The 27,067-nt window shown below is 37.5% G+C and overlaps 1 protein-coding gene across 1 annotated transcript; it reads left to right on the forward strand.

The window, feature by feature from the left end:
* Positions 1-27,067, forward strand: LOC141345413 (leucine-rich repeat-containing protein 49-like). Its single transcript, XM_073850263.1, has 15 exons — positions 1-103; positions 2,194-2,296; positions 3,147-3,350; positions 5,477-5,543; positions 6,563-6,706; positions 8,758-8,819; positions 10,554-10,704; positions 13,765-13,848; positions 19,385-19,560; positions 19,672-19,758; positions 22,409-22,643; positions 24,514-24,699; positions 24,776-24,885; positions 26,163-26,310; positions 26,411-27,067. The coding sequence occupies exons 1-15, from the start codon at positions 1-3 to the stop codon at positions 26,630-26,632; spliced, it is 2,082 nt and encodes a 693-aa protein (XP_073706364.1). The 3' UTR covers positions 26,633-27,067.

Consider the following 27,067-nt stretch of genomic DNA (forward strand, 5'->3'; position numbering starts at 1 on the left):
ATGGTTGGAGATCTGGGGCCGCAGGCGTACCGTGTGAAGAGGGCCGCTCACAGCGCCGGGTCCACATCCTCTCGGAGTAAAGCAGCGCTCGCTCACACGCGTGGTAAGATGCTGGATCACAGGAACATGACATAAAAACATCATGTCAGTGTTGTTTTTCAGCTGCATAGATCATTATTATATATGGGTCAAAGACATTAAGATGTGAGAAAAATTAAAAATAAATGCAAAAATATGTCTGTGGGACCCCCATTTATTATGGGCTCCATCACGGTTAACTTGTTGATTTTTCTTAAGTACATAACGACCGATTTGAAATAATATTTAATGTTTTCAAGTCCATTCATTATTTGTAGCACACAAATCTCAGCCTACAAATTCTGTCATTTTTTGATCAAATACAAACAATAAATGTATTTTTACGCTCTTTAATTTGTAGTGAGATAATTCGCCTCAGATCAAGCGGCATGTGAATCAATGATCTTTTCCTTTTTAATATGTTTAGCATGAAATAAACATGAAAAATATTTGAATGCATGTTAAAAAATTAATAAACACAATGTTTAATGAAATTGATCAATCAGAGTTTAAAAAACATCTATAAAACATCTTGTGAATTAGTATTATTATTATTATTTATTTTGTCATTGTATAAGTATACAACAACAAAAAAATTCTTCCTCCCAGTACAAAGTGAACATGTGCACATGTACAAAACAGTGCAATACATAAGACATGTACGACATATATTGCCATAAATTTGATGAGACATAAAAAATGAGACAATTATAATTAAGTCATAATAATAGTTAGATAACATTTAGCCTACCTCAGAAAAGCCAACAAGCCTATAACTTTGCCAACATTGTTTTATTTTTCTCATAAATCAGCCAGTTAACTGAGTTGAAGCCATTTGCTGTTTTTCATGTTAAATGTGAAGACAAGTTTGATGCCACAGACTTTTTTTGGGGGGGCGGAGTACAGGCAAGATTTTCACATTAACTTTGCACAGCATGATTTTATTACATGAATTATTTAGTTTTAAAGTAGTAATTAAAAGCATTCTATAGATATATTTATCATGTCTGTGAGGCAAGTATTTGCTGAGTTACGGATTTTGGTGAAGTGCTCCTTAAGACAGAGACGGCAGAAAGTGCATGTTTGTTTTCTTTAGCTATTTTACAAAAGCACAACGTTTTGTTGATATTGTGAGTGCAAAAAAGCAGTAAAAGTAGACCTTTTGCATTTCCGAATGATGTATTACTTTTACCCTTATGAGCAAAAATGGCATATTTTAGGTTTCCACTGCTATCTAGGTTAAATCTTTAAATTAATATTGTGAGATGCATCAAGTGTTTTATGTCTATAGATTTTATTTTAGGCAAGTCGTGTTGATTTGAGAAGGCTAAAGTGATCAAACATGCTCAACTCATTGCCGCCGGCTGCTTTGTCGTTACTTTAAAAACAAAAGCTTGAATTTAACCAACATAAAATGTTCCAACCATATTTCTAAATTAACTAAATAAAGAAACAAAACAAAATCTAGTCACTTTGCCATTAAAATCTAAAACTGAACTATTTTAATAGCTGCATCATGGGCACATTAAATGTAAGTAAAGTGTCTACTTTTAATGTTTCACTTAAGTTTTTGGAGAATAAAATGTCAAAATTTGGTTGAAATAATACACTGTCATTCATTGTAACACAATATTTATGTAAAAATTCAAACAACATGCTTATTCTGACCTCTACATATTAAAATAAATAAAAGAATAAAAGAGCATATTAAATGCTATTGTGTTTTAAATGAGTAAAAATTCTTACTGACAAATGGGCAAAACCTAGAATAGTGGCAAATTCTAAAATGTAGAATTACAACTAATTAGTATTTTGGGTGAAAGTAATTCATCTTTTTATATGTCATAAATTGTTTTTTGTTGTAAATATGCCTGACAAGATTGACACTGAATAACATTTTAGTGGTGTCTTCTGAAAATTAGGGAAAAATATATGATATTTATTTTTTGCTCAGAAAAAAACAACAAAAAAATGTAATTAAATTAAACTGAAAACTTTTTATATTTTTTGGGAAAAACAACAACAATTTAAAGCAGTATTACACTTATTGTTTTTATGCTTTTACCCTTTTTCGTCTTTGACCCACATAACACTATTATAACAACTCCTCTTCAGGTGACACAGGAAGTCTGCGTGACAGTTCTGTCCCATGTTTCCTGTCAGCCTTCACCTTCAGAGATGACATCACTTGCTGTCCGGAGAGACTGGATCTGGACCGGTATCCCGTTCATTTACCTTTAGGAAAAAAACAACTAGAAACGGCATAGAAATGTAGTAACAAACATGAGAGCCTATCATTTTTAAAAACTGTTCACCTGCAGTACAAAAATGTACAGATAATGTACTCACCCCCTTGTCATCCAAGATGTTAATGTCTTTCTTTCTTCAGGTATAAAGAAATTATGTTTATTGAGGCATTTCAGGAATGTTCTCCATATAGTGGACTTCTATGGTGCCCTGAGTTTGAACTTCCAAAATGCAGTTTAAATGCAGCTTCAAAAGACTCTAAACGATCCCAGCTGAGGAAGAAGGGTCTTATCTAGCGAAACGATTGGCCATTTTCTAAAATAAAATGTATAATTTATATACTTTTTAATTTCAAATGGTCTCTTTTTTTCTAGTTCTGTGATGAGCATGCATACTCTGTGGACTCCGGTTTAAAAGTATATAAATTAGTATTTTTTAGAAGATAACATAAGACCCTTCTTCCTCAGCTGGGATCGTTTAGAGCCCTTTGAAGCTGCATTTAAACTGCATTTTGGAAGTTCAAACTCAGGGGCACCATAGAAGTCCACTATATGGAGAGAAATCCTAAAATGTTTTTCTCAAAAAAAACATTTCTGAAGAAAGACATTGACATCTTGGATAACAATGGGGTGAGTACATTTTTGTACATTTTAAGCTTGATGGATCAGTATGAATAAACATGTCATGACACAATCACACCAGCAGGTGGCAGGAGAGTCTTTCTCAAGAAAGAGTCATTTAGCAGATCCAGTGCGATTAGGCATCTAAATGGCAGCTAATGAAGATGATTGAGGAGCTGATCTGTGATCTGTGTCCCGCAGGCGCGGTTTGACGAATGTCCCTCATCTGGACGGGGCTGAGAACCTGCGTCTCCTCAACATGCAGCACAACCTCATCTCACACCTGCAGGACCTGCTTCACCTGCAGCGCCTCGAGTTCCTCGATCTCTATGACAACCGTGTGATTGACATGTCTGGCATCTCCTCCCTCACCTCACTGCGTGTGCTGCTGCTCGGGAAAAACAGGTGAGAGAGAGAGAGAGAGAGAGAGAGAGAGAGAGAGAGAGAGAGAGAGAGAGAGAGTGAGTGTGTGTGTGTGTGTGTGTGTGTGTGTGTGTGTGTGCGTGTGTGTATAGTGTGTGTATAGTGTGTGTATAGTGTGTGTGTGGTTGGGTGGGCTGCTAGGTCACACACACACTCTCTCTCATCTAGTTATAGCTGTGTAATCTCACAGGAATGCTCACACCCTGCTTTTAAAACCAACTCAACTCCAATTAAACTGTCAGCATTTGATATCTGAACTAAAGCTGGTGTGTTTTATTGGATAAGTTGCATTCTGATGTTTGGAAACGTCTAGATCATGTTTCTGAAGGATAAATAATAGTCATTTTGAGGAGCTTTAAATCTGTTTTGCAATACTGGCATTAATTTCACAACAGTTATGCAGCAAATTCCAGTAACACTTTACTTGAAGACTAATAATAGGGTTGCAATTAATTTTCTGGAAACTTTCCAAAAATCCCTGGAAGATTCCAAAAAATCCTGGAAAGTTTAAAAAATGTTTCCGAAATTTACTGGAAATTTGTCACTTTTTTGCAACCCTAATGATGCACATAAAGTGTTTCTTAAAGGATTACTTTACTTCCAGAATAAAAAATGTCCTGATAATCCACTCACCCCCACGTCATCCAAGATGTTCATGTCTTTCTTTTTTCAGTCGCAAAGATATGAAGTTTTTTGAGGAAAACATTCCAGGATTTTTCTCCATATAATAGACTTCAATGGTGCTCAGTGGATTAAAGGTTAAAAATGCAGCTTCAAAGGGCTCTAAACGAAAGTAGGAGGACAAAATGAGATGGTTTTTTGACATATGCTAACTGTCTTGTGAATGTGCATTGCAGAACTAGACAAGACAAGCATTTGAGGTTAAAAAGTATATAGATTTTTGGAAAATCTTTGAAAAAATCTGATTATTGTGCTAGATAAGACTCTTATTCCTCGGCTGGGATCGTTTACAGCCCTTTGAAGCTGCACTGAAACTGCATTTTTAATCTTTAATCTGTTGAGCACCATTGAAGCCCACTATATGGAGAAAAATCCAGGAATGTTTTCCTTGAAAAACGCAGTTTCTTCGCGAATGAAAAAAGAAAGACATTAACATCTCGGGTGACATGGGGGTGAGCAAATTATCAGGACATTTTTATTTTGGAAATGGAGCAATCCTTTAAAATGCATTATAGTGCATTATATCTTTTAATGAATAATTATAATTATTATATAATTAATAATTATAACTAAAGTTAAAATGCATTGTGCATGATTCTTTGCTTCTGCAGTCGAATATTTGTCATGTTTTAATGCATTTAATGCATGCATAGTATATAAATTACAATTTATATACTTTTTAACCTCAAATGCTTGTCTTGTCTAGTACTGCGATGCACATGCATAAGACAGTTATGTCAAAAAACTCCCATCTCATGTTGTCCTCCAACTTCAAAATAGTCCCACATCGCTGTGAACTTGTGAAGAAAGTCAAACACTTATATAAAGGTAAAACAGTGATGCAGGGCGTGTTATAAATGTGGTTACAATTATTCATAAGGTCATACAATGCATTATAAGATGCAATAAACGGCACTTTTATAATGCTTCAAGTAACATTTTCAGCATAATTGTTGTGAAAAGAATAACACAGTGCACAAAAGATTTAATGCTCCTCAAATAGGGCTTGATGTTTTTCATTTAGGAATATGACCTGGACATTTCTAAACATCAGAATGCATAAGGCTTCATTTGTGCATTATATCATTTCTCATGTTGTTGTTGTTGAGGTGAAATCTAAACCGTCATGTTCACCTGAAGACGCCTCGTCTCTCTCTCTGAGGAGCTTGCTGAATCTCATACTGAATGCCACAGGATCTCATTACCCTCTGTCAGTATTTCTCTGTGTCCGTGAGGGATTTATCGTAACGGATCTCTCCTCTCACAGCTGCTTCTGTGCTGAGTCTCGAGGGAGTTGCACATGAACCCAATGACTTCAATGAGTTTCTTCTGTTCACACGACTCCATTCAGTCATTCTGAGTCTGTTTTTTTGTTCACACCTCTGTATTTAATGCTTTATTCAGTGATCAATAAATGTTTGTTTTAGAATCCAGAGGATCTGTGATGTGGACGGCCTCACTAAACTTGACGTTCTGGACTTACACAGTAATCAGGTACAGATTCTCAGGCAATATTTCAATATTATTAGACAGTGACAGCTGCGTTGTGTGCACAAATCTTGTTAGATGTGTCTAATTAACTAATCTCTACCATTAAATTATGGTCAGTGTGAAATAACATGCAAATACAATGGAAATAACATTTTGTGATATTTTTGTTTGTGTTGTGATTGTGGAGGCGAATGCTGAGTGGTTGATTGGTGGTTTGATCATGCTGTGCATAAGTAGCCCCGCCTCCTCACTGCTGTGAATAATCCTTCACAAACCCTCATCATGAGAGGGGATGCAGGTTTTTTAAAGGCGGATCAATCATTTCCAGCATCCGCCTGTCATTTATTTCCTGGGTCAGTCTATTTTAATCACGTTAAGTGCTGGTTTGGGTGCTTTCTGTCAGCTTTTGGACATGTATGCGGGGTTCAGCACCTCGTTTTGTGGCTCTAACTTTTTTAAATGGTCTACATTTAATGTGTCAGCTCTCTGCATCTGTTTCTTTTCACTGTAAGCTTTAAACTTCCGTTCAGGCCAGAATCCTTCATTGCATGGTGGTCTGGATGTTGTGATGACAGATGCGCGTGTGTGAGTGTTATGCAAGACAGAATGTGCAAAAAAGAGTCAACAAAAAGTACCATGGTGTTACCCTGTACATTTCCATTCAAAAGTTTGGGTAAGAGTTTTGAAAGAAGTCTCTTCTACTCATCAAGGCTGCATTTATTTGATGAAAAATAAAGCAAAAAAATGGTTAAATAGTATTAGAATTTAAAATACTGATTTCTATGTGATATTTTTATACGAATGTAATTGATTGCTGTGATCAAAGTTGGATTTTCAGCATCATTACTCCAGTCTTCAGTGTCAAATGATCCTTCAGAAATCGTTTTAATAAGCTGATTTGCTGCTCAAGAAACATTTCTGATTATTATCACTGGGGATTTTTCAGGATTCACAGATGAATAGAAAGATCAAAAGAACAGCGTTTATTTGAAATAGAAATCTCTCTTTCTCTTTCTCCTCAGATCTGTCAGATTGAAAACGTGTCTCATTTGTCGAAGCTTCGTTTGTTGAATCTGTCTGGAAACTGCATAGCTCGAGTGGAGAATCTGCGAGGTCTGAACTGTCTGACTGAACTGAACCTCAGACACAACAGCATCACGTGTGTGGTGAGGAGCTGCACATGCATTAGTGTCCATCACATAAATGAAGAACTCAGTCATCCAGTCCGTCTGTCTGTTGGTCCATCTGTCCATCCGTCCGTCTGTCTGTTGGTCCATTTGTCAGTCCGTCCATCTGTCTGTCTGTCTGTCTGTCTGTCTGTCCAACTGTCTTTCATTCTGTCCATCCATCTGTCTGTCAATCTGTCTATCTGTCGGTCTGTCCATTTGTTGGTCTTTCTGTCCATCTGTCTGTTGGTTCATCCATCCATTTGTCTGTCTTTCTTTCATTCTGTCCATCCTTCTGTCAATCCGCTGTCTGTCCATCCGGCTGTCTGTTGGTCCATCTGTCTGTCTGTCGGTCCTTACGTACATCTGTCTGTCCATCCGTCCATCTGTCTGTCTGTTGGTCCATCTGTCTGTCAATCCGTCGGTCTGTCCATACGTCGGTTCGTCCATCCATCTGTCTGTTGGTTAGTCTGTGTGTCTGTTGGTCCATCCGCCTGTCTGTCAGTCCGCTGTCGGTCTGTCCATCCGTCTGTCTGTTGGTCCATCTGTCTGTCAATCCATCTATCTGTCGGTCTGTCCATTTGTCGGTTCGTCCATCCATTTGTCTGTTGGTTAGTCTGTCTGTCTGTTCGTCCATCCGCCTGTCTGTCCATCCATCTGTCTGTCAGTCTGCTGTTGGTCACCTTTATTTATTTATATAGCGCTTTTAACATCCATGTGTTGGTCTGTCCATCTGGCTGTCTGTTGGTCCATCTGTCTGTCCATCTGGCTTTCGGTCCAGCCATCCGTAAATCTGTCAATCCGTTCATCCGCCCGTGCATCTGTCTGTCTGCTGGTCCATCTGTCTATCCATCCATCTGTCTTTCGGTCTATCCATCTGTCTGTCTGTTGGTCTGTCTGTCCATCCGTCTATCCATCTGTCTGTCTGTTGGTCTGTCTGTCCATCTGTCTGTTGGTCTGTCGAACTGTCTGTATGTCTCTCTTTCCTTCTGTCCATCCGCCCATCTGTCTGTCCATCTGTCTCTCCGTCCTTCAGTCCGTCTGTCCATTTGTCCGTCTGTCCATCTGTCTGTCTGTCTGTCTGTCTGTCTGTCTCTCTGTCCGTCTGTCCATCCGCCCGTCTGTCTATCCGTCTGTCTCTTCGTCCGTCAGTCCATCTTTCCATTTGTCTGTCTGTCTGTCCATCTGTCTGTTGGTCTGTTCATCCGCCCGTCTGTCTATCCATCTGTCTCTTTGTCCGTCAGTCCGTCTGTCCATTTGTCTGTCTGTCTGTCTGTCTGTCTGTCTGTCGGTCTCTTCGTCCATCCGTCCATCTGTCTGTCTGTGATTAGTGTTGTTTGCCTGTCTGTCTGTGTGATTGGTGAAGTTGTGCAGCACATCAGCTGGACAGTGACGTCATTTAGTGTCTGGGACATCGTTGCTAAATTTAGCTGCAGTCAGAGAGAGAGAGAGAGGATGATCAATGCAGACATTCAGACTGCAGAAACAACACACGTGTCTTGTTTGTGTCATTCAATCAAGCACTATGTTTTCACTGATTAATGATATAAATATTCCAACAATTTATTCATCTTGGCAACTATCCTGAACACCCTATCAACCAATTAGAACCATCTCTCTAATAACCACAATTTAGCAACTATACTTAAAATCCTAGCAACCACCTAGAAACATTTTAGCAACCATTCCCAACCACTTTGAAACATCTTAGCAACCCTCCTCATCACCTTAGCAACCACAAATTGATTGTGAAAAACCCTCAGCTGAAAACAATGACTGGCTGTTTCTGCTGTCGAACACTTCCTGCATGTGTGTGCTGAATTTGAGCATCTCTCCACACACACACACACACACACACACACACACACACACACTTGCTCTCTCCCCTCCTCCGCAGTCGTCCTGCTCTTCCGCTGCCCCTCCCATCAGCATGAGTGTGTGTGTGTGTGTGTGTGTGTGTGTGTGTGTGAGAGCGGGCGGGCGGATGGATCGGTGTGCCGGTGACTGTGGGATGCAGCATCATCTCTCTGTGTCTCTCTGTTTGCCTGCAGACGGATGTGGAGAATCTTCCTCGTCTGCAGCGTCTGTTTCTCAGCGCTAACATCATCAGCAGGTAACATTTGCATTAATCTGCGTGTCTTTAACCCCGTCCTGTCTGAGGACGCGTCGTGTCCTAATACTGCAGCAGCACGACACACACAAGGGCGGAGGCGTTCAGACAGTCGTCCAGTGTGTCTGATTCTGTAGCCATGGGAACATGTTTCAGTGATGTGTTTTTGCTGTGTTGTCACGGTGGGAGCGCTGCAGTCTGATGGTGTGACGGCCGAGTGTTAGTCCCTCATTACTGCTGTGTCATACTGCTGCATCCACTGCCCTGCCTGTGTGTGTGTGTGTGTGTGTGTGAGAGGGTTTGTGGGCGGGGCTAACTGGGGTCATGGGGTCACGCATTGTGTACGTAAAACTGAGTTAAATTAATTAATTAATTCAGTTTTGGGCGTTCCTTCAGTTTTTACTCATAATTCAAAGTTCATATCTCACAATTCTGAATTTGTTTCTATCTTGCAATTCAGACTTTTTTTTATATATAATCATAAAATGTGTTTGTAATTGAAAAGTTGTTACCTTTCAACTTCATATTTTTTCTTTTATGTCTAAAATCATTAGGATATGAAGTAAAGTGTTCCATTTAAGATATTTATTAAATTTCCTGCTGTAAATACATCAAAACTTAATTTTTGATTAGTAATATGCATTGCTAAGAACTTCATTTGGACAACTGTTAAGGCAGAGACAATATTTAGATATTTTTTTTTCTGTTTCCATGGTGGAAGCAAGCTTCCATGCAGAGGGAAGTAACATGACACTGTTCTTTTTTATAACCGTGAAGCTGCTTTGAAACAACCTGTACTGTAATAATAAGGGTGACCTGGCTTGATGTTAGTGATTAGGTCACTTCCAGAACAGAAGTTTACAGATAATTTACTCACCCCCCTTCTCATCCAAGATGTTCATGTTTTTCTTTCTTCATTCGTAAAGACATTATGTTTTTTGAGGAATTATCTCCATATACTGGACTTATTTGGTGCCCAGAGTTTGAACTTCCAAAATGCAGTTAAAATTCAGCTTCAAAGGACTCTAAACGATCCCAGCCGAGGAAGAAAGGTCTTATCTAGGGAAACCATCAGTTATGTTACAAAAAAAAAACTATTACTACACTTTTTACCACAAATGCTCATCTTGTCTAGCTCTGTGATGCGCATCCGTACTCTGTGTACTCCTGTTCAAGACAGTTAGGGTATGTTGAAAAACTCCCATCTCATTTTCTTTTATAACTTCAAAATTATCTTACATCGCTGTTTTACCTTTTTTGTAAAGGTTGTTTGATTTTTTTTGCATGTTCACTTTGTAAACACTGGGTCGGTACGTCTGCGGCGATGTAGGATGATTTCAAAGTTGGAGGAGAAAATAAGATGGGAATTTTTCGACGTTCCCTAACGGTCTTGAACCGGAGTACACAGAGTACCCATTCAAACATTTGAGGTTAAAAAGTATATAAATTATGCATTTTTTAGAAAATAACCAATGGTTTCACTAGATAAGACCCTTCTTCTTCGGCTGGGATCATTTAATGTCCTTTGAAGCTACAATTAAATTTCATTTTGGAAGTTCAAATTGGTGGGCCCCATAGAAGTCCACTATATGGAGAACATTCTTGGAATGTTTTCCTCAAAAAAACATAACTCCTTTATGACTGAAGAAAGAAAGACCCATCTTGGATGACAAGGGGGTGAGTCAATTATCAGTAAATTTTTGTTCTGGAAGTAAACTTGTCTCGTCCTGATCGTAGGTTTGATGCGCTGGCCTGTCTGTGGCACTGCCGCTCTCTGAGTGAGCTGAGCGTTGATGGGAATCCCGTCGCGCTGGAGTCATGCTACAGACAGACTCTCCTCCGCTGCTGCTCGCCACACCTTCAGCTGCTCGACATGAAGCGCATCACAGTGAGTCAGACTTCGGTGCTGTTTTACAGACTGTGTGGAAGTAATGATGACTTGTTTTGTTCTGACAAAAGTATATATCACAGTTGTGATGTAAACAAACTAATGAAAAACAGAGATGGGCTCTTTGACAGGTTTGGCTAAAATAGAAAATCTATATAATGATTCTAATATTGTACGTGGGTCATTCCTGATATCCTTTTGTGTCCCCAGTAACGATAACAGGGTTGGGGTCAATTCAGGAATGAACTCAACATTTCCAATTCAAAGAAGGAAATGCAATTGGAATTCAACAACAATTACAGGAAACAGAGTTGGAATTGAATTGGAATTACAGGAAGTGGAATTCAATTCAGGGAAATTCCACTGAATTCCGTTTATTGCTGTTTCTGAGCATTTATTTGTGATTGCATTTAGAGACATACATTTGAACTTTATTTATGATGCTTTGCAAACACCAATCAATGCGTGAAATAGAGTTGATCAAATGCAAGTAAATAAAAATGAGAACTGTACATTATGAATTAATAACTGAAAGACAGTGGTGATGAGTTTCTATACATTCAATATATGATTAGCACATAATATATGTCTCAACTCACAAACAAATGAGTCACGTTTATTCATGTCATCATATTCATTTCATTCACTTTTTATTGCATTGAATTATCATCATTTCCTGCAATTTGGCATGTGAAATGATCATGCTTAACATACTAAACATACAGTACTTTGTATGTCTTTTATATGTTTGTTGTTTATGTGATTTACAATATTTAACGTACTATAAACTATTAAGCAAATCAAGTCAAATTATTTTATTTAGAAACTCAAGTGGAATTTAATGGAATTTATTTGATTTCAATTCTGTTTCCTGACATTCCAATTCTATTTCCTGTCAGCTGCATGCAATTCCAATTCCAATTCCATTCCAGGAAGTGAATTGGAATTTACCATCCATTCTCAATTCAGTTCATGAATGGCCCCAACCCTGAAAGATAATGATATTATTGCCTTTAATTTTCAAAATCAGTTTTAAAGTTGTCTTTGACATGAATAACACCTTTTAAACTTTAAGCAAATTTAAGTTTTTTAAAAAACAATTCTAAACATTGTAGAGCATTTTAAACCACCAAATATCATTATTTTTCCATGTCCACCCTGTTAAGGGGAATAGGTCATTCCCAGCAACATTCCCAATAACACTTAAGAAAAGTACACATTTCTTAGAATCTTAGGTATATACATTTAAGGGGTGCATTTACTAAATGTGTCCACCCTGTTAGATTTTCTGACTTATTTTTGCATTTTGACCTAAAAGTCTGAGCAAAAAAAATGCTAACACAGAAGGTCTGTCAAATAAAGAATTATATCTTTTTTTTTAAATGCTAGTTTTACAAATAAGAATTTCTATTTACTTTGTATATATTCCACTTAACAGAGTGGACATGTTGAAGTTGACTGCAGATTAGAACAGATTAGAAAGATAAAATAAGTAAAAACAGACAATTAACAAAACAGAGGCTCTCTCTCTCTCTCACTTTATCCAGTTGTTTTCCCTCTGATGAGAATTGATATGTTGTTATTTCCTTTTTCCAACTTTTATTTAAAGGGCCAGTAGTTGAATATAACAGGGTGGACCATTTTTTTAAATGAAATTGCTCATATTAAGTGTTGTATTCATCAAAATGTCAGGCCTGAGGACATAGGATAAATTATGATATTTGGCAGTTTAAAATGCTGTAGAATTATCAGAATTATATAAAAAAAAATGCTTAAAGGTCAAAAGGTATTATTTATGTCAAAGAGAACTGTAAAAAATTTTAGGCAATAATACCATGATCTTTACTGGGGACACAAAAGGCACCGAATCCCATGTTTCTGTTGTGATACATTGTTTTGTTTTGTTTTTTCAAAATAACTGGGTATTATGACAGCATGAGGTGCAAATTTTGATTAAATTTTATTTTCTAGAATGTGTGATTATTTGTAGCTGTCACAAAGTAACATTAGAGCTGCATAATTAACAAATATTTTTTGCAAACAAAGTGTAACATTTACCAATAACCGTAGTTAATAAATAGATATAATAAATATTTACAAATATTTTTGGGGAATTTATCAGTATAAATATTTTATGAATGTATGTTTTTTTTAAAGTAGCTTTAAAAAATAGGCCTAGCTAAAAAAAAATCTAACTTTTGAGCCTTGTATTGTGTCTCTTGAAAGCAAACAATGATGTTAAATGAGTTTATTACAGCAGCTAATTTCAGTCACTGTTGATTTGAACATATAACAATCAGGAGTATTATAGAAATACACACAGCTCATCTCTAAAGAATGTACAGGTATATTTGCAGCAATAGCCAACAATACAATATATGGATCAAAATAATCGATTTTTCTTTAATGCCAAAAATCATTAGGATTTCATGTAAAGATCATGTTCCATGAAGATATTTTGTAATTTTTATACTGTTAATATATCAAAACTTAATTTTTGATTAGTGATATGCATTGCTAAGAACTTTATTTGGACAACTTTAAAGGCAATTTTTTTGCACCATCAGATTTTTAAATAGTTGTATCTCGGCCAAATATTGTTATATCCTTATTATTCAGCTTTCAGATGATGTATAAATCTCAATTTCAAAAAAATGATTTTTTTTTGTGGTCCAGGGTCACATTTATTAGTAAATCACATTTAAACAGTGAGTGTATAGTCTGATCTCCATCTCTGTCCAAATGATCCCGTACCAAAACCTCCACTGCTGCAGTGCATGATGGGAAACAAACAGCTGGGCGGATGGCAAATCATCTGAAAATAATCCTCTCTGATCCACACACACACACACACACACACACACACACACACACACACACACACACACACACACACAGCAAAACAGCACATAGAGGTATTTGTGAAGTGTGTGTGTGTGTGTGTGTGTGTGTGTGTGTGTGTGTGTCTGTGTGTGTGTGTGTGTGTGTGTGTGTGTGTGTGTGTGTGTGTGTGTGTGTGTGTGTGTGTTTAAACTGGATCCTGATTGTGCTGCTATGCAGGAGGAGGAGAGACGCACGGCGAGTGTTTCAGCACGAAAGGAGGATGAAAAGAAGAAAGAGAATCATAAACAGGCTGCGCACAAGGTACAAACACACACTTCAACACCTCAAGAGAACACATAACACATATCTGACAGTGAGCTCAGAAAAATCAGCTCAATTCAGAGGAGAAACAAAATCCACTGCAGGTTATTTGCTCTGGTTTTGGTCTGTTTTTATTGATATTTTCGTTCAGAGAGGTATTAAATAAAAGACAATATAGTACTTGTTTCAACAGCAGAAAAGTAAATCGAATAAGATTAAACAAAATGCTCTTTTCTCTCTGGATTAATTACAAATAAAATAATAATAATATAATAAATAAACTAAATAATAAAACTAAACAAATAGATCAGAAGAAAAAGATAATAAAGATAGCAAATATTTGCTCCAAAACTCACAAATAATATTTAGAACAATAATATATAATCATAGTACATTTGTACATACAGTATAATACCTATATGGACATTACAGCAAATAAAATTAAGGATAAATAAATAAAAATAAATAAAAGCACCTTTTTGAACAAATATTGTCATTTGCTCTGGTTTTTGATGCAGTTTTTCATCTCAGTCTTTTTGCATCTCAGGTAAAGAATGTTGAGATATTTATTCTAAGAAAAACCCTGAGGAGGAGCACACTGTAAAAAAGGCTTATCTTAGTATTTTTTATTTTGTTTCTAGTCAAAATATCTAAAATTTCTTTAATTAATATACATTTACTAGATAAACACAATGACATAAGATATTCAATCTTGTTTTAAGCAAAATGCATTTAAACAAGAGTATTTTACTTAACCCATTGGCAGATAATTTTATTTATTTTAAGCAAACTGCACTTAATTTAGTATTAGTAGTTAGACTGGAAACCAGATGCAAATGCATCTTAAATTAAGATTGTTTTGCTGTGCATCAGTTTCTTGAGTGGCGTGTGAGTGATTCCTGGCATGCGTGAGTGTTTTTGACTGTGTGCTGAGATCCAGCAGGGATTTGTAATGTAAGCCTGATAATTCCGATTAAGTTCAGTCTCTTACACACACACACACACAGTGGTGCATTCATCACCTGTAAGGCACTGTTTGTGGGTGGCAGTGGCTGCACACGCATGAGATGCTGCCCTGGTGCATGATGGGATATGGAGCTCATCCAGACGTCTGGATGGAACCGTTCAAATGCTTTTGGATAACAGCGATGCTTCAGCTCTGACATCTGTGTGACACATTCAGTCCCAGGATTCAGTCTTTATTCTCTAGGAGCATCTGGAGGTCATGAACATAAAACACAACTGTTTCTCTAAAATATTATTGATCTGAGTCTCATGAGGCACTAATTATGAATAGTTAGTCAAGTTAATATTTAACGTTTGCATGTTTACACTTCTCGCGAAAAGAGGAACAGATAAACTGAATCAATTGAGTGAGTCTTTTACTCTAAAACCGCTCAGATTGATTAAAACAGATCAAGACTTCGGAGCGGGTTCGCAATTCATTTGATTCAGATCGAGATTTCAGTGCAGGTTTGCGAATCATTTGATTCAGATCGAGACTATGGAGCAGGTTTGCAAATCATTTGATTTAGATCGATATTTCAGTGCAGGTTTGCAAATCATTTGATTCATATCAAGACTACGGAACGGGTTTGCGAATCATTTGATTCAGATCGAGATTTCAGTGCAGGTTTGCGAATCATTTGATTCAGATCAAGACTTTGGAGTGGGTTTGCGAATCATTTGATTCAGATCAAGATTTTGAAGTGGGTTTGCGAATCATTTGATTCAGATCGAGACTTCAGTGCAGATTTGCGAATCATTTGATTCAGATCAAGACTTTGGAGTGGGTTTGCAAAGCATTTGATTCAGATCGAGATTTCAGTGCAGGTTTGCAAATCATTTGATTCATATCAAGACTACGGAACGGGTTTGCGAATCATTTGATTCAGATCGAGATTTCAGTGCAGGTTTGCGAATCATTTGATTCAGATCAAGACTACGGAACGGGTTTGCGAATCATTTGATTCAGATCGAGATTTCAGTGCAGGTTTGCGAATCATTTGATTCAGATCAAGACTTTGGAGTGGGTTTGCGAATCATTTGATTCAGATCAAGATTTTGAAGTGGGTTTGCAAAGCATTTGATTCAGATCGAGATTTCAGTGCAGGTTTGTGAATGATTTGATTTAGATCGAGACTTCGGAGCGGGTTTGCGAATCATTTGATTCATATCAAGACTACGGAACGGGTTTGCGAATCATTTGATTCAGATCGAGATTTCAGTGCAGGTTTGCGAATCATTTGATTCAGATCGAGATTTCAGTGCAGGTTTGCGAATCATTTGATTCAGATCGAGACTTTGGAGTGGGTTTGCGAATCATTTGATTCAGATCGAGATTTCAGTGCAGGTTTGCGAATCATTTGATTCAGATCAAGACTTTGGAGTGGGTTTGCGAATCATTTGATTCAGATCGAGATTTCAGTGCAGGTTTGCAAATCATTTGATTCAGATCGAGATTTCAGTGCAGGTTTGCGAATCATTTGATTCAGATCAAGACTTTGGAGTGGGTTTGCGAATCATTTGATTCAGATCGAGATTTCAGTGCAGGTTTGCGAATCATTTGATTCAGATCAAGACTTTGGAGTGGGTTTGCGAATCATTTGATTCAGATCGAGATTTCAGTGCAGGTTTGCAAATCATTTGATTCATATCAAGACTACAGAACGGGTTTGCGAATCATTTGATTCAGATCGAGATTTCAGTGCAGGTTTGCGAATCATTTGATTCAGATCAAGACTTTGGAGTGGGTTTGCGAATCATTTGATTCAGATCAAGATTTTGAAGTGGGTTTGCAAAGCATTTGATTCAGATCGAGATTTCAGTGCAGGTTTGTGAATGATTTGATTTAGATCGAGACTTCGGAGCGGGTTTGCGAATCATTTGATTCAGATCGAGATTTCAGTGCAGGTTTGCAAATCATTTGATTCATATCAAGACTACGGAACGGGTTTGCGAATCATTTGATTCAGATCGAGATTTCAGTGCAGGTTTGCGAATCATTTGATTCAGATCGAGATTTCAGTGCAGGTTTGCGAATCATTTGATTCAGATTGAGACTTTGGAGTGGGTTTGCGAATCATTTGATTCAGATCGAGATTTCAGTGCAGGTTTGCGAATCATTTGATTCAGATCGAAATTTCAGTGCAGGTTTGCGAATCATTTGATTCAGATCGAGATTTCAGTGCAGGTTTGCGAATCATTTGATTCAGATCAAGACTTTGGAGTGGGTTTGCGAATCATTTGATTCAGATCGAGATTTCAGTGCAGGTTTGCAAATCATTTGATTCAGATCGAGATTTCAGTGCAGGTTTGCGAATCATTTGATTCAGATCAAGACTTTGGAGTGGGTTTGCGAATCATTTGATTCAGATCGAGATTTCAGTGCAGGTTTGCGAATCATTTGATTCAGATCAAGACTTTGGAGTGGGTTTGCGAATCATTTGATTCAGATCGAGATTTCAGTGCAGGTTTGCAAATCATTTGATTCATATCAAGACTACAGAACGGGTTTGCGAATCATTTGATTCAGATCGAGATTTCAGTGCAGGTTTGCGAATCATTTGATTCAGATCAAGACTTTGGAGTGGGTTTGCGAATCATTTGATTCAGATCAAGATTTTGAAGTGGGTTTGCAAAGCATTTGATTCAGATCGAGATTTCAGTGCAGGTTTGTGAATGATTTGATTTAGATCGAGACTTCGGAGCGGGTTTGCGAATCATTTGATTCAGATCGAGATTTCAGTGCAGGTTTGCAAATCATTTGATTCATATCAAGACTACGGAACGGGTTTGCGAATCATTTGATTCAGATCGAGATTTCAGTGCAGGTTTGCGAATCATTTGATTCAGATCGAGATTTCAGTGCAGGTTTGCGAATCATTTGATTCAGATTGAGACTTTGGAGTGGGTTTGCGAATCATTTGATTCAGATCGAGATTTCAGTGCAGGTTTGCGAATCATTTGATTCAGATCGAGATTTCAGTGCAGGTTTGCGAATCATTTGATTCAGATCGAGATTTCAGTGCAGGTTTGCGAATCATTTGATTCAGATCAAGACTTTGGAGTGGGTTTGCGAATCATTTGATTCAGATCGAGATTTCAGTGCAGGTTTGCAAATCATTTGATTCAGATCGAGATTTCAGTGCAGGTTTGCGAATCATTTGATTCAGATCAAGACTTTGGAGTGGGTTTGCGAATCATTTGATTCAGATCGAGATTTCAGTGCAGGTTTGCGAATCATTTGATTCAGATCAAGACTTTGGAGTGGGTTTGCGAATCATTTGATTCAGATCGAGATTTCAGTGCAGGTTTGCAAATCATTTGATTCATATCAAGACTACAGAACGGGTTTGCGAATCATTTGATTCAGATCGAGATTTCAGTGCAGGTTTGCGAATCATTTGATTCAGATCAAGACTTTGGAGTGGGTTTGCGAATCATTTGATTCAGATCAAGATTTTGAAGTGGGTTTGCAAAGCATTTGATTCAGATCGAGATTTCAGTGCAGGTTTGTGAATGATTTGATTTAGATCGAGACTTCGGAGCGGGTTTGCGAATCATTTGATTCAGATCGAGATTTCAGTGCAGGTTTGCAAATCATTTGATTCATATCAAGACTACGGAACGGGTTTGCGAATCATTTGATTCAGATCGAGATTTCAGTGCAGGTTTGCGAATCATTTGATTCAGATCAAGACTTTGGAGTGGGTTTGCGAATCATTTGATTCAGATCAAGATTTTGAAGTGGGTTTGCAAAGCATTTGATTCAGATCGAGATTTCAGTGCAGGTTTGTGAATGATTTGATTTAGATCGAGACTTCGGAGCGGGTTTGCGAATCATTTGATTCAGATCAAGATTTTGAAGTGGGTTTGCGAATCATTTGATTCAGATCGAGACTTCGGAGCGGATTCGCAAATCAGTTGATTCAGACAGAGACTTCGGAGCGGATTCGCAAATCATTTGATTCAGATCGAGATTTCAGTGCAGGTTTGCGAATGATTTGATTCAGATCGAGATTTCAGTGCAGGTTTGCGAATCATTTGATTCAGATCAAGACTACGGAGCAGATTCACAAATCATTTGATTCAGATCGAGATTTCAGTGCAGATTTGCGAATCATTTGATTCAGATTGAGACTTCGGAGCGGATTCGCAAATCATTTGATTCAGATCGAGACTTCGGAGCGGATTCGCAAATCATTTGATTCGAGTGATTTTACGAATCTTTATCTTAATCTTTAGAAAACATGAAAATATTAAGGCAGTATTTTTAATTCTTATTTGTTTTAATTGTGAATGATTCAATTAATATTTAGTATTTAGTGAGTGATTGACATTATACTGATTATTGACATTGTCAATTACCTCAATTCACCTCAATATTGATATATTAAATATATTAGTAGTAAACTATATAAAAATTATTCTACAACCTTGTGACATGTTCTCTAAATTCACCCAAATGCTAATTCCTTAAAGCAGCTGTAGTTTCACACAATTCTAAAGCACCTGGTCATTCTTTTTATTGCAGGAAAGACGTCGACTCGCGATCCAGAATGCAGCACAGCAGTGGGAGGGGCTAAAAGCATGCCTCGAGCTTCCTGCCCAGAACGGCACAAAGGAAGATGTCAGTCCAGAAAACAGCCCCGCCCACAGCCCCGCCCAGACCAATGGGAACACGCAAGAGACGTCGCCGGACGAGCCCAAGTGAGGGTCACTCATAAGTTCATATATATATATATGTGTGTGTGTGTGTGTGTGTGTGTGTGTGTGTGTGTGTGTGTGTGAGTATTTGACTGATGTGATTCTCTGTCACAGACGCTTAAGTCCGCTCACAGTCTCAGCCGGAGGGAATGAGAGCAGGTTACGATCGACCAGTCGACCAAACAGCCCCAGAGACCCCAGGTACATCCAATTGTTGGGCTCCTTTTAAAGCTGAAATACTTTCTTAAAGCCCCCCTGAAATTTTTAAGGGCCAAGCATTGAAAGTGCGTAGGCACCTATTGAAATTGCTGGCGCTCCTATTATTATTATCATTGTTTTTCAGTTTCTTCCGCTCGAGTCTAAAATTGTAAGGTTTTTCTATTTTTAATAAATTGTAAAAACTGCTTTTTCGAACTCATCCTAGACGGTTTGTCTGATTTTCACCAAAATTGGCTTAGATCATCTTCAGACCATGCAGGCACAAAGTTATGGAATTCGGGTTGATTAATCAAACCGTTCTCGAATAACGTGCAAACGAATTCTACGAAAAGCGCGCAAAAAAGGATGTGAGGCTATATCTCCGCAATGGTTTGGCATATTGAGACCACATTTGGTGTGTGTTATAACAAGCATGACCTGAGGCTACCTGCACAGTTTCAGTGCAGTGCCACCTAGTGGTCAGGAGATACGAAAAATGGCTATTGCCGAGTCCAGCGATACCAAACATTCCCGGTTTTGCCTTTTGGTTTGTGCAACTTTGCATTTTAGTGCTTAAAAAACATTTGCCAATATCTTAGAAACTGTTACTCCTATTGACATGAAACCACCGTAAGAAATTCGAAAACATAGCGTGTCAGCTGTACGGTAATGCCCAATTGCCAAAATTTTGATTGGCCATTTTTTCTCTTCTTATATAAAAAAAATGTCTATAACTCCAAAACAAAATGAGATATTTTCACCAGATATGACACACATATGTATGGGCACCCTCTAAGGACACCAATTCATCTTTGGTAGAATTTTGCCTCTTGGTGGCGCTATCATTAAACAAAACATGAAATCGCCATTGACTACAGTAGAGTATAATGATAGAAAATGCTACATTTTACGAATGCATTGGTGTACCATTACAAAACTTTGTATGTACCATCGAGACCATGACTTGAAAGTACTCAAAAGGTTTTGAGACAGTGCCACCTTGTGGTCAAAAGTTATAATGAAATTTCAAATAAATGCTAATAGCTTTTAGTTCTTGGTTAAAGGTCACATGACATCTGACAACAAATAATATATATATTTTTTGTTTGATTTAATTTATTGCTTTTTTATTAATAAGTTTTATTGAGATATTTTACGTTATTCATTTTAAATGTAGTTTTTATTTTTTTCATTTATTTATATATTTATTTTTTTAATTATTACCAAATGTTTTATTTTGATTGATTGTTTTTGAATAATGCATTTATTTTACTTGTATATTTTTATGATTTATTAGTAAAACATCAGACTTATCAAGTTATAAGAAAAGTGGCCTGACTGTTAAGATAATTCTCACTATTGCACTTTCATGTGTTTTAATACTTGCTAAAAGCGTCTGAGTGACACAGCAGACTGATCGGATTCCTGGTGGCTCTCTTTGTAAATTAGTCCAATAAATAAAGAATTTGTGCGTAGGAGCAGAGTGATTAGTGAGTGAGCAGAAGAGCACTACAGATCCATTAAGGAGCGTCTGTGCTGTGAGTGTTTCTGTCTGTATGTGGGCAGAGAATTACAGCGCCAATCACGTGCATCTCATCAAGAGCGTTCATTAAAAACGTATTATTCCCCTCTGAATTAACCCCTCAAAATTAAATCTCTCAAAACCAAATCGCTCCAATTATAATTAACAAAACCGCACTGGAAACGCTGATGACTGACAGCCATTTGTGTTTTTGATGCTGATTCATCTCTCATCAGTCTATACACTGATTTTGTTTATAAAGGTCATTTGCATGAGTCAGCTACTTTGAGTTTTATTTGTGACCTTGGACCACAAAACCAGTCTTAAGTCACTGGGGTATATTTGTAGCAATAGCCAAAAATACATTGCATGGTTCAAAATTTTTGATTTTTCTTTTATGCCAAAAATCATTAGGAAATTAAGTAAAGATCATGTTCCATGAAGATTTTTTGTAAAATTCCTACCATAAATATATCAAAATGTAATTTTTGATTAGTAATATGCATTGTTAAGAACTTAATTTGGACAACTTTAAAGGTGATTTTCTCAGTATTTTGATTTTTCAAATAGACGTATCTCGGCCAAATATTGTCCTATCCTCACAAACCATACATCAAAGAAAGCTTATTTATTGAGCTTTCATATGATGTATACAAATCAGTTTTGTAAAATTTAACCTTATGACTGGTTTTGTGGTCCAGGGTCACATTTGTTTTGTATGTATATTTATCACTGTTGCATTAAAACCAGATTGTAATGTGATAATCAGATGTATACATTCATACACAGCTGTAGAAACTCTACTGTTAAAAAGTTTGGTAAGTAACATTTTTTAAGCTCACTAAGACTGCATTTATATGATCAAACATACAGTTAAAGTTTCTGTTAGGACTAGGTTGTAGTATGTGTAATTAGCTGTATATAAAAACAATAGAAGTGTAAGCCATAGCTAAATCAGATGTGCATGACAGACACTGTGGATCTCTTCGTGCCAAATGTGAATTTAAACAGGCTGGAGTCCAAATATTCCTCTCAGAAGAGTTTCTGTCCAGACATGTTGAAGTCATTCATACTGTGGTGTGTAAAAGGAGGTGTTTTGCTCATGTGATGTGTTATGATTTGTGTTTGCAGACTGCAGGATGCCAGCGGTCCCAGTGTTCAGAGTTTGTCCATGTCTGACAGTCACCTGGCGGAGCTGGACGGCGAGACGCTGCGTTTGTTCGGCCCCGCGGCCCTAGAGACGCTGGAGCGCTGCTGGGGCGTTCAGACGGCCTCGAGTGTCACCACCATCGCCTTCAGATACATGCCCTTTGACTCCATCATTCCCATGTTCCTGCGCATCCGCCTCAAATTCCCCAACCTAACAGTGAGAAGATCACAGTGTTCCACACACAGTCTGCTCAGTTTCACTAAAGAAAATAGTTACAGTCAAAGCCTGAGTCTTTGATCAACACACAGTTGTGATTCATTACTAAATGAATCCATGTGTTTAAATGAATTGAGTGAGTCAGTGATTCAGTGACTCATTCATAAAGACATTCACCTGCTTCATTTCTGACTGATCTAGTTTTGAACAAATTGAGTAAATGATTCAGTGACTCACTCCTAAAGACAGTCACTCGCTTAGTTTGTGAATGAATCAGTCGTTTGAATCAATCAAGTGAGTCAATCATTCAATGACTTACTCATAAAGACAGTCGCACGCTTTGTTTCTGAATGAATCCATGGTTTTGAACAAATCGAGTGATTCAACGATTCAGTGACCCATGCATAAAGACAGTCACTCGCTTAGTTTCTGAACGAATTAGCCGTTTGAATGAATCAAGTGAGTCAGTGATTCAATGAATCACTCATAAAGACAGTCACTCGCTTCATTTCCAAATAAATTAGCTGTGTGAATGAATCAAGTGAGTCAATGATTCAATGACTCACTCATAAAGACAGTCACTCGCTTAGTTTCTGAACGAATTAGCCGTTTGAATGAATCAAGTGAGTCAGTGATTCAATGAATCACTCATAAAGACAGTCACTCGCTTCATTTCCAAATAAATTAGCTGTGTGAATGAATCAAGTGAGTCAATGATTCAATGACTCACTCATAAAGACAGTCGCTTGCTTTGTTTCTGAATGAATCAGCCGTTTGAATTAATCAAGTGAGTCAATGATTCAATGAATCACTCATAAAGACAGTCACTCACTTAGTTTCTGAATGAATCAGCCGTTTGAATGAATCAAGTGAGTCAATGATTCAATGAATCACTCATAAAGACAGTCACTTGCTTAGTTTCTGAATGAATCAGCCGTTTGAATTAATCAAGTGAGTCAATGATTCAATGAATCACTCATAAAGACAGTCACTCGCTTCATTTCTAAATAAATCAGCTGTGTGAATGAATCAAGTGAGTCAATGATTCAATGACTCACTCATAAAGACAGTCGCTTGCTTTTTTCCAAATGAATCGGCCTCTTGAAGAAATCAAGTGAGTCAATGATTCAGTCACTCGCTTCATTTCTGAATGAATCCACAGTTTTGAACAAATCGAGTGAGTCAGTGATTCAGTGACTAATTCATAAAGACATTCACCTGCTTCATTTCCGACTGATCTAGTTTTGAACAAATTGAGTAAATGATTCAATGAGTCACTCATAAAGACAGTCACTCGCTTAGTTTGTGAATGAATCAGTTGTATGAATCAGTCAAGTGAGTCAATCATTCAATGACTCACTCATAAAGACAATTACTCGTTTTGTTTCTGAATGAATCCATGTTTTTTTTCTGAATGAATCAGCCGTTTGAATGAATCAAGTGAGTCAATGATTCAATGAATCACTCATAAAGACAGTCACTCGCTTTATTTACAAATGAATCAGCTGTGTGAATGAATCAAGTGAATCAATGATTCAACGACTCACTCATAAAGACAGTCTTTCACTTAGTTTCTGCATGAATCAGCCATTTGAATGAATTGAGTCAATGATTCAGTGACTCATTCATAAAGACCATCATTTAATTTCTAAATGAATTCACGGTTTTGAACAAATTGAGTGAGTCAACAATTCAATGACTCACGCATAAAGACAGTCACTCGCTTTGTTTCCGGATGATTTAGCCATTTAAATGAATGTAGTGAGTCAATGATTCAATGACTCATTCATAAAGACATTGACCTGCTTCATTTCTGAATGAATCGTGAGCGTTTAAACACACATGTGTCATGCTGTTGTGTCCTGCGCAGCACCTGATGTTCATGGAGACAAACATCACTCATCTCCCTCAGCTGGCGGCTCTGGCTCAGATTCGGCGTCTGGAGCAGATCAGCGTCCATCCGGAGGGGAATCCGGTGGTGAGACTGACCCTCTGGAGATCCTTCCTCATCTACAGACTGCAGCATCTCAACCTGCAGAAGATCAACGGCACTGAGGTGCGAGCAGCATCAGTCTCTACTGTCATTGTGTGTGTGTCAGGAGCGTGTGTGTGATGATGTTTGTGTGTTTCAGGTCACTATGAATGAGGTCATGGCATCGGAGCGGATGTTCGGCGCTCTGGGTCACGTTGCTGCTACAGAAACGCCACGCTGCCGCCTGCTGCTGCTGCTGGAGGAATCCAGGTGTGTGTGTGTGTGTGTGTGTGTGTGTGTGTGTGTGTGTGTGTGTGTGTGTGTGTGTGTGTGTGTGTGTGTGTGTGTGTGTGTGTGTGTGTGTGTGTGTGTGTGTGTGTGTGAGACGACAGGCCAGTGCATGTCCACAGCAGCTGCCATCCTGAGTGTGAGTGTGTGTGTGTGTGTCCAGGATTATTTCATCGCTCCAGGATTTACAGTATTAAACACAGTTTGTTCTTGTGCTGTTCACACAATCTTTTCATTCGTCTCCTGCACTTATGAGCATTTCAGAATCTTTAAAAAGTGTTATTTTTGAACCTGGAAAAGTCATAGCAGTTCATAAAATTAAAAATTAAAACCATGGTAATTGAATTATATTAAATTAAATTGCTTATTTTTGTATTAAATTTAAATTTTAAATTTTAATTTTAATTTCAATTTTTATTTTAATTTCAATTTTAATTTAGGTTGACATGAACTTTAGAGGCTTTACTTTATTTAATTTTAATTAAAATTTTTAATTTAGGTTGGCTTGGACTTACTTTATTAAATTAAAATTTTAATTTTAATTAATTTTAATTTTAGTTGACATGAACTTCAGAGGAAATACTTATCTTAATTTTAATAATTTAGATAGGCATGGACATCAGATGCCTTACTTTATTTGATTTTAATTTAATTAAAATGTTTTATTTTTTGGACTTCAGAGGTCTTCATTTAAATTTAATTTAATTTAGGTAGGCATTGACTTCAGATGCCTTACTTTTTTAAATTTTAATTTGATTAAAATATATAATTTTTTACTTTACTTACTTTACTTTACTTTATTTTAATTTAATTTAATTTAGGTAGGGGTTGACTTCAGATGCCTTACTTTTTTAAATTTTAATTTGATTAAAATATATAATTTTTTACTTTACTTACTTTACTTTACTTTATTTTAATTTAATTTAATTTAGGTAGGGATTGACTTCAGATGCTTTACTTTTTTATTTTATTTTTTTATTTTTATTTAATTTTCATTTTAATTTCGGTTGACACGAACTTCAGAGGCCTTACTTTGTTTGATTGTAATTTTAATTAAAAAATATTAATATTAATTTGTTGTTCACCAGTTAATTAATTTTATTTATTTATTTATTGACTGCAATTCATCTCCACATGGTTTCAGTCCCAAATCAAACGACCCTCAGTAGATCATTTCAGACCACATTCATGAGCATCTTTCCGTCTCAGACGTATTGTTTCTGTGGCGTATATCAGTGGTTCTGTCCGTCCCGTTAAAGGAAGCGTCAGCTGCAGTTCCTGCTGGACGGACGCGGGCGCAGAAGCGGTCAGAGTCCAGAGGAGCTGAAGGAGAACGGCAAACAGCTGGGAGACGGTTTGAGTCGAGCGCTCTTCAACTATCCCAGCAGACTGTCTGACGGCCCTGAGGTGAGAGCGCCAATACTTATGATCACCCTGATCTCAATCCAGCATCACTAACTCTGACTGTGTGTGTGTGTGTGTGTGTGTGTGTGTGTGTGTGTGTCAGGAGGGCGGCGCTGACGTGTCGGAGCGTTCTGCGATGGTGCAGCAGTATCTGCAAGGGCTGATCCACAGAGCGTCGGGTCACTGCGTGAAGGCGGACGCGCTGCAGAAGATCTGGCCGTCGCTCTTCGGTGAGATGGTGAGAGACTGTGTGCTGGAGATGAGAGACAGACAGGCCTTCAGACAGACCAGTCTCCAGCGGCTCCACAGTAAATCCCAGACGTGAACACTGAGTCTGAATGTACTGCAGTCTCTCCTGCTGACTCTAGTTATTCTGAGCGGATCTGCTCAGTCCTGTGGTCCAGTAACTTCTTCTGACGTCTCTAATGGTGCTCCTGATCAAACATCCTCCACACAGGTGCATTACACGCATCTCACATACAGACCTCAGTACAGTCTGTGGAGTTACACTGCAAACATGTCAACACTTCAACTAACAAGATGAGCAAGATGAAGATTCTTTTTAAACTGTTGTTCTGCCATGATGTAGTTATGCTGGAGGAGAAATCGGACTGTACAGTAATATCATTTATTTTATTTTATATTTTTTTAATTATTTATATATTTTTTTTTCATTTCATTTTATTAGAGCCCAAGCTGAGTCAATTTTATTTTAACATTTTATTTTTATCATTCTATTATTTTAGGCTGGTATGGACTT

Source organism: Garra rufa, chromosome 11 (genome assembly GCF_049309525.1).
Source record: "Garra rufa chromosome 11, GarRuf1.0, whole genome shotgun sequence".
Taxonomy (NCBI): domain Eukaryota; kingdom Metazoa; phylum Chordata; class Actinopteri; order Cypriniformes; family Cyprinidae; genus Garra; species Garra rufa.

Bases quoted from the DNA above. Each gene is read 5' to 3' on its own strand.
- LOC141345413 (XM_073850263.1), top strand. From the start codon at position 1: ATGGTTGGAGATCTGGGGCCGCAGGCGTACCGTGTGAAGAGGGCCGCT. The intron at 5,544-6,562 runs GTACAGATTCTC...CTTTCTCCTCAG, and splicing joins TGGACTTACACAGTAATCAG to ATCTGTCAGATTGAAAACGT. The intron at 19,759-22,408 runs GTACATCCAATT...TTGTGTTTGCAG, and splicing joins AACAGCCCCAGAGACCCCAG to ACTGCAGGATGCCAGCGGTC.